Source organism: Somniosus microcephalus, unplaced genomic scaffold (assembly GCF_052327205.1).
Source record: "Somniosus microcephalus isolate GS21.2 unplaced genomic scaffold, FLI_Smic_1.0 unresolved_chr4, whole genome shotgun sequence".
Taxonomy (NCBI): Eukaryota; Metazoa; Chordata; class Chondrichthyes; order Squaliformes; family Somniosidae; genus Somniosus; species Somniosus microcephalus.
Window position 1 is genome coordinate 47247320 of NW_028225182.1, and position 13042 is coordinate 47260361.

At 56.3% G+C, this 13042-nt stretch overlaps 1 protein-coding gene across 2 annotated transcripts in view; it reads left to right on the forward strand.

Annotated features, from left to right (window-relative positions):
* Nucleotides 1-4257: 4257 nt before the first annotated feature.
* Nucleotides 4258-13042, forward strand: part of LOC147091024 (amine oxidase [flavin-containing] B-like) — a 53419-nt gene continuing 44634 nt past the window's right edge. For both annotated transcript variants that reach the window (XM_085977490.1, XM_085977489.1), the window contains exon 1: nt 4258-4616. In XM_085977490.1, the coding sequence (XP_085833616.1) occupies nt 4580-4616 (37 nt within the window). In that variant the 5' untranslated portion in view covers nt 4258-4579. The remainder of the gene's footprint in view (nt 4617-13042) is intronic.

Sequence of the window (13042 nt, forward strand, 5' to 3'; positions counted from 1 at the left end):
GACTCGGTGCGAGTTAGGACACGGGGCAGTGAGCACAGGGGGTGATGGGTGAACGGGACTCAGTGTGAGTTAGGACACGGGGCAGTGAGCACAGGGGGTGATGGGTGAACGGGGCTGGGTGTGAGTTAGGACACGGGGCAGTGAGCACAGCGGGTGATGGGTGAACAGGACTCGGTGCGAGTTAGGACACGGGGCAGTGAGCACAGGGGGTGATGGGTGAACGGGACTGGGTGCGAGTTAGGACACGGGGCAGTGAGCACGGGGTGATGGGTGAACGGGACTGGGTGTGAGTTAGGACACGGGGCAGTGAGCACGGGGTGATGGGTGAACGGGACTGGGTGCGAGTTAGGACACGGGGCAGTGAGCACGGGGTGATGGGTGAACGGGACTGGGTGTGAGTTAGGACACGGGGCAGTGAGCACGGGGTGATGGGTGAACGGGACTCGGTGCGAGTTAGGACACGGGGCAGTGAGCACAGGGGGTGATGGGTGAACGGGACTGGGTGTGAGTTAGGACACGGGGCAGTGAGCACGGGGTGATGGGTGAACGGGACTGGGTGTGAGTTAGGACACGGGGCAGTGAGCACAGGGGGTGATGGGTGAACGGGACTGGGTGTGAGTTAGGACACGGGGCAGTGAGCACGGGGTGATGGGTGAACGGGACTGGGTGTGAGTTAGGACACGGGGCAGTGAGCACGGGGTGATGGGTGAACGGGACTGGGTGTGAGTTAGGACACGGGGCAGTGAGCACAGGGGGTGATGGGTGAACGGGACTCGGTGCGAGTTAGGACACGGGGCAGTGAGCACAGGGGGTGATGGGTGAACGGGACTCTGTGAGTTAGGACACGGGGCAGTGAGCACAGGGGGTGATGGGTGAACGGGGCTGGGTGTGAGTTAGGACACGGGGCAGTGAGCACAGCGGGTGATGGGTGAACAGGACTCGGTGCGAGTTAGGACACGGGGCAGTGAGCACAGGGGGTGATGGGTGAACGGGACTGGGTGCGAGTTAGGACACGGGGCAGTGAGCACAGTGGGTGATGGGTGAACGGGACTGGGTGTGAGTTAGGACACGGGGCAGTGAGCACAGGGGGTGATGGGTGAACGGGACTAGGTGTGAGTTAGGACACGGGGCAGTGAGCACAGGGGGTGATGGGTGAACGGGACTGGGTGTGAGTTAGGACACGGGGCAGTGAGCACAGGGGGTGATGGGTGAACGGGACTGGGTGTGTGTTAGGACACGGGGCAGTGAGCACGGGGTGATGGGTGAACGGGACTGGGTGTGAGTTAGGACACGGGGCAGTGAGCACAGGGGGTGATGGGTGAACGGGACTGGGTGTGAGTTAGGACACGGGGCAGTGAGCACATGGGGTGGTGGGTGAACGGGACTGGGTGTGAGTTAGGACACGGGGCAGTGAGCACAGGGGGTGATGGGTGAACGGGACTGGGTGCGAGTTAGGACACGGGGCAGTGAGCACAGGGGGTGATGGGTGAACGGGACTGGGTGTGAGTTAGGACACGGGGCAGTGAGCACGGGGTGATGGGTGAACGGGACTGGGTGTGAGTTAGGACACGGGCGGCCGAGTTTTGGACGACCTCAAAGGTGGAAGACGGCAGGCCGGGCAGGAGAACGTTGGAATAGTCAAGGCTAGAGGTGACAAAGGCGTGGGTGAGGGTTTCAGCAGCAGATTTGATCTGGTCAGCACATTACAGGAAGGATGTGATCGCACTGGAGAGGGTTCGGAGGAGATTTACGAGAATGTTGCCTGGACTGGGGAATTTTAGCGATGAGTAAAGATTGGATAGAGTCATAGTCATAGAGTTATACAGCACAGAAAGAGGCCCTTCGGCCCATCGTGTCCACGCCGGCCATCAAGCCCTGTCTATTCTAATCCCATTTTCCAGCACTTGGTCCGTGGCCTTGTATGTTATAGGCTGAGGTTGTTTGCTTTGGAACAGAGGAGGCTGAGGGGAGACCTTATTGAGGTGTATAAACTAATGAGGGGCCTAGATAGAGTGGATAGGAAGGACCTATTTCCCTTAACAGAGGGGTCGATAACCAGGGGGGCACAGATTTAAAGTAATTGGTCGGAGGTTTAGAGGGGAGTTGAGGAGAACTTTTTTCACCCAGAGGGCGGTGGGGGTCTGGAACTCACTGCCTGAAAGGGTGGGAGAGGCAGAAACCCTCATCACATTTAAAAAGTTCTTGGATATGTTCTTGAAGTGCCGTAACCTGCAGGGCTACGGACCAAGAGCCGGAAAGTGGGATTAGGCTGGATCGCTCCTTATCGGCCGGCACGGACACGACGGGCCGAATGGCCTCCTCCTGTGCTGTAACTTTCTATGATTCTACGACTCTTTGAACTAAGGCAAGGGGGCGGAGACAGAGGATGCGAGGGGGTGGTCAGGGTGAGGGAGAGGATTTGCACACAGCAAGATCCCACAGAGACAGCACAGGAGAGAGAGGCAGGCAGGATAGAAAGACAGAATAATGAATCGGTAAAGTCACACCGCCAATTTAAAATTGAGTCTGTGTTGGCAATCTCAGCCACTCATCATAAATCAGACTGTTAGAATCGGTCCTCAATCGTTCACTATTCCCCACCAAAGAGAATGTTTGAAGACCAGGACCTCAAACCCGGCACTAAGCTCATGGTCTACAGAGCAGTAGTGATACCCGCCCTGCTGTATGCCTCAGGGACATGGACCATGTACAGCAGGCACCTCAAAGCACTGGAGAGGTACCACCAACGCTGCCTCCGCAAGATCCTGCCAATCCATTGGCAGGATAGGCGCACTAACATCAGTGTTCTCGCTCAGGCCAACATTCCCCAGCATCGAAGCTCTGACCACGCTTGATCAGCTCCGATGGATGGGTCACATTGTCCGCATGCCCGATACGAGACTCCCAAAACAAGCGCTCTACTCGGAGCTCTGGCACGGCCAGAGAGCCCCAGGTGAGCAGAGGAAACGCTTCAAGGACACCCTCAAAGCCTCCTTGAAAAAGTGCAACATCCCCCACCGACACCTGGGAATCCCTGGCCCAAGACCGCACAAAGTGGAGGAGAAGCATTCGGGAAGGCGCCGGACACCTCAGGCAGGATTTTCATTGGGCCGTGGAGGCGGGATTGGAGGCGTGTGGGGGGTTAACATTCTGAAATTGGGGGGGGGCACAAACCCATCCCGCCTCCATGCCTGTTTCAAAGGAGGCGGATACAGGTGACGTCACAGATTGACATTTCATCTGTCAAGAGCTTTTGACAGATGAAATATCAGTGTTTGACAGCTCTTTGAAGCTGTCAAGCACTGACAATCTGCACTCCAAGTTAGTTCCTTCCTCTCAGGCCGATTTAGAGATCTCTCCAGAACAGAGCCACCTCCCCGAGGCGGGAATGGGATTAGTGCCAATTTACTGCCTGTTAACAGGTAGTTAACAGGCAGTTTTTAGCCTAATCCCTACTTTTATTCCTGAAGTGTGGGATCCCCGACGACTCCAAACCACACCAAGTTAGTGAGACGGACCGTCGGGCTGAAGGACTTGGAGGGTTCGAGATGTCCGGTGTTCAGGTGAGTGATGGGTGCATGAGTGCAGAGGTAGGTGTGTTTGGTGTGTGTAAAGTGTTTAAAGAAGTTTAATTACCTTTACAGCCTTCCTTCCTTCAGGTCTCGGGAGTCCCTCATCTCACCGGCACAGAAAGCAGAATGGCCGCGAGCTGTCAAAAGTTGCAGCATTCAGCTTCCTGTTCTGGAGAGATCTCTAAATCATCCTGAGAGGAAGGAATTAACTTGGAGTACAGATTGTCAGTATTTGACAGCTTCACAGAGCTGTGAAACGCTGATATTTCACCTGTCAAAAGCTCTTGACAGATGAAATGTCAATCTGTGACATCACCTGTTGCCGGGTGGCCCTTAATTGGCCTGCTGGGCCCGCTGGGCGGGCTCAACAAGGTCGATCAAGTCAAAATCGCGTGGGTTGGCCACAACTCGATGGAGGCGGGACTACAACCCCGAAAGTTGTAGTCCCGCCTCCTACACGCCTGCAGTATCAAAATCCAGCCCCTCGAATTTCTTCACCGGGAACAAGCGGAAGCCAAGTGCAAACAGCGCACGTCATCCCAAGCACCCCACCCACCCACCCCTTCAACCACCGTCTGCCCCACCTGTGACAGAGACTGTAGGTCCCACATCTGACTCATCAGTCACCTGAGAACTCATTTTTTTAAACGTGGAAGCAAGTCATCCTCAGTTGGGAGGGGCTGCCTAAGAAAGAAGACGAATTTCCCACCTCTCCTGCTGATGGGTCTGAGTCCCTGCTTGAAAAACAACCCACCTCGTGCATTCCCCCTTTAAGGAATAGCTGGTTGCTGTCACAAGAGACTAAGCTGTGAGATCAGGGGACTATCAACTCGGATAGAAGGAGCTTGCCTCCGTGCATGAACAAAGTGAAAGTGACCTGAAATTAAGCAGGGAATCGACCAGAGGCTCGGAGCCCGGGGAATCCCCAGTGGGGTTACCCAGCGCAGTGTTCGTCAACAGCCGAGGGTCCTGGCTCGGCGGAATAGCCTTTTCATTTCTTTGCAGTAATGCACGACGTGATTGTCCTGGGGGCTGGGATCAGCGGTAAGTTCCTGGCTTCTGTTGTTCTTGCACCAGACAGACTCGTCCGGCAGGCTTTCAGTTCTGAGCCCCCTTTTACACCTGCACGCATCCCAGCAATGATACCTCAAGGGTTATGTCCTTGCCAGGTCTTGGGCATGACACCAGTAATTAAAGTGGAAAGGAGGTACTTTCCCTTTAATTTCCTTATTGGCCATGATCATTGATGTATCTTCTGGCCAACAATCCGAATTTTATTAATTCTCACTCTTTGCTGGCAGAGCTGTCCAGGTGCTGGACTCTGCAATTCTTGCACTCAAACCATCTACCTTACAACCCCTCTCTGCAACTTTCTCAAAGCCTCAACAATCTAGGCTGGCACTCACAGTGCAGTACTGAGGGAGCGCCGCACTGTCGGAGGGGCAGTACTGAGGGAGCGCCGCACTGCCGGAGGGGCAGTACTGAGGGAGCACCACACTGTCGGAGGGGCAGCATTGAGGAAGCGCCGTAATGTGAGAGGGGTAGTACTGAGGGAGCGCCACACTGTCGGAGGGGCAATACTGAGGGAGCGCCACATTGTCGGAGGGGCAATACTGAGGGAGCGCCGCATTGTCAGAGGGACAGTACTGAGGGAGCGCCGCACTGTCGGAGGGGCAATACTGAGGGAGCGCCGCACTGTCGGAGGGGCAATACTGACGGAGCGCCGCATTGTCAGAGGGACAGTACTGAGGAAGCGCCACACTGTCGGAGGGGCAATACTGAGGGAGCGCCACATTGTTGGAGGGGCAGTACTGAGGGAGCGCCGCACTGTCGGGGGGGCAGTACTGAGGGAGCGCCGCATTGTCGGAGGGGGAGTACTGAGGGAGCGCCGCACTGTCGGGGGGGCAGTACTGAGGGAGCGCCGCACTGTCGGGGGGGCAGTACTGAGGGAGCGCCGCATTGTCGGAGGGGCAGTACTGAGGGAGCGCCGCATTGTCGGAGGGGGAGTACTGAGGGAGCGCCGCACTGTCGGAGGGGGAGTACTGAGGGAGCGCCGCACTGTCGGGGGGGCAGTACTGAGGGAGCGCCGCACTGTCGGAGGGGCAGTACTGAGGGAGCGCCGCACTGTCGGGGGGGAAGTACTGGGGGAGCGCCGCACTGTCGGGGGGGCAGTACTGAGGGAGCGCCGCACTGTCGGAGGGGCAGTACTGAGGGACTGCCGCACTGTCGGAGGGGCACTACTGAGGGAGCGCCGCACTGTCGGAGGGGCAGTACTGAGGGAGTACTGCACTGTCGGAGGGGCAGTACTGAGGGAGCGCCGCACTGTTGGAGGGACGGTACTGGGGGAGCGCCGCACTGTCGGAGGGGCAGTACTGAGGGAGCGCCGCACTGTCGGGGGGGCAGTACTGAGGGACCGCCGCACTGTCGGAGGGGCAGTACTGAGGGAGCGCCGCACTGTCGGAGGGGCAGTACTGAGGGAGCGCCACACTGTCGGAGGGGCAGTACTGAGGGAGCGCCGCACTGTCGGGGGGGCGGTACTGAGGGAGTGCACCTTCGGAGGGGCAGTATTGAGAGAGCGCTGCACAGTCAGAGGGGCAGTACTGAGGGAGCACCACACTGTCGGAGGGGTTGTTCTAAAGGAGCGCTGCACTGTCAGAGGGGCAGTACTGAGGGAGCGCTGCACCGTCGGAGGGGCAGTACTGGGGGAGCGCTGCACTGTCGGAGGGGCGGTACTGAGGGAGCGCTGCACTGTCGAAGGGGCAGTACTGAGGGAGCGCCGGTCTGTCGGAGGGGTGGGAGCGCTGCACTGTTGGAGGGGCAGTACTAAGGGAGTGCTGCTCTTTCGGAGGGACAGTGCTGAGGGACTGCTGCACTGTTGGAAGGGCAGTGCTGAGGGAGCGCTGCACTGTCAGAGGGATGGTACTGAGGGAGCGCCGCACTGTTGGAGAGGCAGTACTGAGGGAGCGCTGCACTGTCGGAGGGGCAGTACTGAGGGAGCACCGCACTGTCAAAGGGATGGTACTGAGGGAGCGCCACACTGTTGGAGGGGCGGTACTGAAGGAGCGCCGCACTGTCGGAGTGGCAGAACTGAGGGAGCGCCGCACTGTTGGAGGGGCAGTACTGATGGAGCGCTGCACTGTCAGAGTGGCAGTACTGAGGAAGCGCCGCACTGTCAAAGGGATGGTCCTGAGGGAGCACCGCACTGTCCGAGTGGCAGTATTGAGGGAGCGCCGCACTGTCGGAGGGGCAGTACTGAGGGAGCGCCGCACTGTCGGAGGGGCAATACTGAGGGAGCGCCACATTGTCGGAGGGGCAATACTGAGGGAGCGCCGCATTGTCAGAGGGACAGTACTGAGGGAGCGCCGCACTGTCGGAGGGGCAATACTGAGGGAGCGCCACACTGTCGGAGGGGCAATACTGAGGGAGCGCCGCATTGTCAGAGGGACAGTACTGAGGGAGCGCCGCACTGTCGGAGGGGCAATACTGAGGGAGCGCCGCATTGTCAGAGGGACAGTACTGAGGGAGCGCCACACTGTCGGAGGGGCAATACTGAGGGAGCGCCACATTGTCGGAGGGGCAGTACTGAGGGAGCGCCGCACTGTCGGGGGGGCAGTACTGAGGGAGCGCCGCATTGTCGGAGGGGGAGTACTGAGGGAGCGCCGCACTGTCGGGGGGGCAGTACTGAGGGAGCGCCGCACTGTCGGGGGGGCAGTACTGAGGGAGCGCCGCATTGTCGGAGGGGCAGTACTGAGGGAGCGCCACACTGTCGGGGGGGCAGTGCTGAGGGAGCGCCGCATTGTCGGAGGGGGAGTACTGAGGGAGCGCCGCACTGTCGGAGGGGGAGTACTGAGGGAGCGCCGCACTGTCGGGGGGGCAGTACTGAGGGAGCGCCGCACTGTCGGAGGGGCAGTACTGAGGGAGCGCCGCACTGTCGGGGGGGCAGTACTGGGGGAGCGCCGCACTGTCGGGGGGGCAGTACTGAGGGAGCGCCGCACTGTCGGAGGGGCAGTACTGAGGGACTGCCGCACTGTCGGAGGGGCACTACTGAGGGAGCGCCGCACTGTCGGAGGGGCAGTACTGAGGGAGTACTGCACTGTCGGAGGGGCAGTACTGAGGGAGCGCCACACTGTTGGAGGGACGGTACTGGGGGAGCGCCGCACTGTCGGAGGGGCAGTACTGAGGGAGTACTGCACTGTCGGAGGGGCAGTACTGAGGGACCGCCGCACTGTCAGAGGGACGGTACTGAGGGAGCGCCGCACTGTCGGGGGGGCAGTACTGAGGGACCGCCGCACTGTCGGAGGGGCAGTACTGAGGGAGCGCCGCACTGTCGGAGGGGCAGTACTGAGGGAGCGCCGCACTGTCGGGGGGGCGGTACTGAAGGAGTGCACCTTCGGAGGGGCAGTATTGAGAGAGCGCTGCACAGTCAGAGGGGCAGTACTGAGGGAGCACCACACTGTCGGAGGGGTTGTTCTAAAGCAGCGCTGCACTGTCAGAGGGGCAGTACTGAGGGAGCGCTGCACCGTCGGAGGGGCAGTACTGGGGGAGCGCTGCACTGTCGGAGGGGCGGTACTGAGGGAGCGCTGCACTGTCGAAGGGGCAGTACTGAGGGAGCGCCGGTCTGTCGGAGGGGTGGGAGCGCTGCACTGTTGGAGGGGCAGTACTAAGGGAGTGCTGCTCTTTCGGAGGGACAGTGCTGAGGGACTGCTGCACTGTTGGAAGGGCAGTGCTGAGGGAGCGCTGCACTGTCAGAGGGATGGTACTGAGGGAGCGCCGCACTGTTGGAGAGGCAGTACTGAGGGAGCGCTGCACTGTCGGAGGGGCAGTACTGAGGGAGCACCGCACTGTCAAAGGGATGGTACTGAGGGAGCGCCACACTGTTGGAGGGGCGGTACTGAAGGAGCGCCGTACTGTCGGAGTGGCAGAACTGAGGGAGCGCCGCACTGTTGGAGGGGCAGTACTGATGGAGCACTGCACTGTCAGAGGGGCAGTACTGAGGAAGCGCCGCACTGTCAAAGGGATGGTCCTGAGGGAGCACCGCACTGTCCGAGTGGCAGTATTGAGGGAGCACCGCACTGTCGGAGGGGCAGTACTGAGGGAGCGCCGCACTGTCGGAGGGGCAGTACTGAGGGAGCGCCGCACTGTCGGAGGGGCAGTACTGAGGGAGCGCCGCACTGTCGGAGTGGCAGTACTGAGGGAGTGCCGCACTGTCGGAGGGGCAGTACAGAGGGAGCGCCGCACTGTCGGAGGTGCCGTCTTTCAGATGAGATGTTAAACCGAGGCCCTGTCTGCTCTCTCAGATGGACGTAAATGATTCTGTGGCCACTATTTGAAGAAGAGCAGGGGGAGTTCACCGCGGTGGCCTGGTGCCAATATTTATCCCTCAATCAACATCATTAAAACAGATTATCGGGTCATTTTGGCATTGCTGTTTGTGGGAGCTTGCTGTGTGCAAATTGGCTGCCACGTTTCCTACATTACAACAGTGACCACACTTCAAAAAAAATACTTCATTGGCTGTAAAGCGCTTTGGGACATGCGGAGGTTGCGAAATGCAAGTCTTTCTTTCGAGTCTTTTTTTTCATATATGTCTGGCTTTGATTTCCGCTCGCCTCCAATTCCTGCCTCAGCAGACACACACCAAGGGAGTTAGTTCGTCCCTGTCGAATGCCAATCTCTGAGCCCACGCCCAGACCCGCTCTCACTGACAGGCTCTCCCCCGAACAGTCCAGCAGGACGTGTACAGTCAGCACATTCCCACCCCTGGGCCAACCCTCTGGGCAACCCCAGTAGCTTTACATTTTTAAAATTTGTTCCTGGGATGTGGGCGTCGCTGGCGAGGCCCAGCATTTATTGCCCATCCCTAATCGCCCTCGAGAAGGTGGTGGTGAGCCGCCTTCTTGAACCGTTGCAGTCCGTGTGGTGAAGGTGCTCCCACAGTGCTGTTAGGGAGGGAGTTCCAGGATTTTGACCCAGCGACGATGAAGGATCGGCCGATATATTTCCAAGTCGGGATGGTGTGTGACTTGGAGGGGAACTTGGAGGTGGTGGTGTTCCCATGCGTCTGCTGCCCTTGTCCTTCTAGGTGGAAGAGGTCGCGGGTTTGGGGAGGTGCTGCCGAAGAAGCCTTGGCGAGTTGCTGCAGTGCATCTTGTAGATGGTGCACACTGCAGCCACAGTGCGCCGGTGGTGGAGGGAGTGAATGTTTAAGGTGGTGGATGGGGTGTCAATCAAGCGGGGCTGCTTTGTCCTGGGTGGTGTCGAGCTTCTTGAGTGTTGTTGGAGCTGCACTCATCCAGGCAAGTGGAGAGTATTCCATCACACTCCTGACTTGTGCCTTGTAGATGGTGGGAAGGCTTTGGGGAGTCAGGAGGTGAGACGCTCGTCACAGAATACCTAGCCTGTGACCTGCTCTTGTTCAGTTAAGTTTCTGTTTATTTCTATTACCCCTTTAAAAGTGGGGCCCACGGCAGCTGACTTCGCAATTCTCCCCTCGTTCTAACCAGAGCAGCGTCCCCATCTGCTGGCTGGAGGGCGGGACTACAGGCACCACCTGTTCCCATCATTCCCGAATTGTCTGGGCTGCAGCTGGTAGCTTTTAGCGAATGAACAAGTTTCCGAAACTGCGGGCAACAAACCTGAACTCTTTCTTAGAACCATAGAAAGTTACAGCACAGAAGGAGGCCATTCGGCCCATCGTGTCTGTGCCGACCGACAAAGTGCGATCTAGCCTAATCCCACTTTCCAGCACTTGGTCCGTAGCCCTGCAGGTTACGGCACTTCAAGTGCATATCCAAGCACTTTTTAAATGCGATGAGGGTTTCTGCCTCGACCACCCTTTCAGGCAGTGAGTTCCAGACCCCCACCACCCTCTGGGTGAAATAAGTTCTCCTCAACTCCCCTCTAATCCTTCTACCAATTAAATCTATGCCCCCTGGTTATTGAAAAGAAAGAAAGCAAGACTTGCATTTATATAGTGCCTTTCACGACCACCGGACAGCCAATGAAGTACTTTTTGAAGTGTGGTCACTGTTGTAATGTGGGAAATGCGGCAGCCAATTTGCACACAGCAAGATCCCACACACAGCAATGTGATAACGATCAGATAATCTGTTTTTAGTGATGTTGATTGAGGGATAAATATTGGCCCAGCACACCCTGAACACCCCTGCTCTTCTTCAAAAGAGCGCCATGGGATCTTTTACGTCCACCACAGAGAGCAGCCGGGGCCTCGGTTTAACGTCTCATCCGAAAGACGGCCCCTCCGACAGTGCGGCACTCCCTCAGTACTGCCCCACTGACAGTGCGGCGCTCCCTCAGTACTGCCCCACCGACAGTGCGGCGCTCCCTCAGTACTGCCCCACCGACAGTGCGGCGCTCCCTCAGTACTGCCCCTCCAACATTGCGGCGCTCCCTCAGTACTGCCCTTCCGACAGTGTGGCGCTCCCTCAGCACTGCACTGGGAGTGTGAACCTAGATTTCTGCGGTTAAGTTCCTGGAGTGTGACTTGAACCTACAACCGTTTGACTCAGAGGTGAGTGTGCTTCCCACTTTTTTAAAAATGATATTCTTTATTGAACATTAAGAACATTTACAACATCGTGATCATTCCATTGTATCATACAAATCAATTCCGCCGCTCTGCACAGCCATTCCGCCACCACATTTTAACATCAAAACCTGACGTTTAATTTGTCTCCCGTAACATATATTAACATAGAAACATAGAAGATAGGAGCAGGAGTAGGCCATTCGGCCCCTTGAGCCTGCTCCACCATTCAATGAGATCATGGCTGATCATCCAAATTCAGTACCCTGTCCCTGCCTTCTCCCCATATCCCTTGATCCCTTTAGCCTTAAGAAATATATCTAACTCCTGCTTGAATATATTTAATGAATTGGCCTCAACTGCCTTCTGTGGTAGAGAATTCCACAGGTTCACCACTCTCTGGGTGAAGAAATTCCTCCTCATCTCTGTCCTAAATGGCTTACCCCTTATCCTTAGACTGTGACCCCTGGTTCTGGACCCCCCTGCCATCGGGAACATCCTTCCTGCATCTAGTCTGTCCAGTCCTGTTAGAATTTTATAAGTTTCAATGAGATCCCCTCTCATTCTTCTAAACTCCAGCGAGTATAAGCCCAATCCACCCAATCTCTCCTCATACGTCATTCCTGCCATCCCAGGTATCAGTCTGGTGAATCTTCGCTGCACTCCCTCCATGGCAAGAACATCCTTCCTCAGATAAGGTGACCAAAACTACACACAATACTCAAGGCTTGGTCTCACTAAGGCCCTGTACAACTGCAGCAAGACTTCCTTGCTCCTATACTCGAATCCTCTCGCTACGAAGGCCAACATGAAGGCCAACATACCATTTGCCTTCTTAACCGCCTGCTGCACCTGCATGCTTACCTTCAGCGACTGGTGCACAAGGACACCCAGGTCTCGTTGCACTTCCCCTTCTCCCAATCTATTGATGTTCAGATAATAATCTGCCTTCCTGTTTTTGCCACCAAAGTGGATAACCTCGCATTTATCCACATTATACTGCATCTGCCATGCATCTGCCCAATCACCCAACCTGTCCAAATCATACTGGAGTTTCTCGGCATCCTCCTCACAGCACACACGCCCACCCAGCTTTGTGTCGTCTGCAAACTTGGAGATATTACATCCAGTTCCCTCGTCTAGATCATTAATATATATTGTGAATAGCCGGGGTCCTAGCACCGATCCCTGCGGTACCCCACTAGTCACTGCCTGCCACTCGGAAAAAGACCCATTTATTCCAACTCTTTGCTTCCTGTCTGCCACCCAGTTCTCTATCCAAGTCAGCACCTTACCCACAATCCCATGTGCCTTAACTTTACACGCTAATTGATTGTACTGTAAAAATTGATTGCAAAATACTATCTTTAAATTCCTTTCTGAATAAAACATCCACAGAGCCTTGTAATGATCTTTTTGCTTATATTTAAAATACTCTTTTAGATTGATTCTCCTCCCCTTAAAAAACAGAGCATTCCTTCTTTGCACAATCACGAATCTAGCCAAACTGAATATTAAATTAATTGCTGCTCTGCTAGACTCGAGCAGACTCTCCTGCAGTTCCCATCTCAAAATTGAGTCCCACGGGATTCCCATTCTCGCTCTTCGATCCCCACCCAGCAAAAAAACTCCACACAACTGTCAAACATATTAATTAAAATCATTTAACACCAGTAAATGGGTCAGGGTCTCATCCTGTGTCCCACAGACTGGGCAAGTTGCCCCCTCCACTCGTCCAATCTTACACAAGACCGTCATGGTAAAAATCTGGTTATGAGCCAATTTGAAATCCAGTTCAATCCACTCTGGACATTTAAAATTCGCCCACTCCCACACCAGCAGGTGTCTTGAATCTCCATTCTCTAAATACCTCATAGAAATCTCGAGTATTACAGTTATCAAATTGGATCAACTCTCCCCCTTT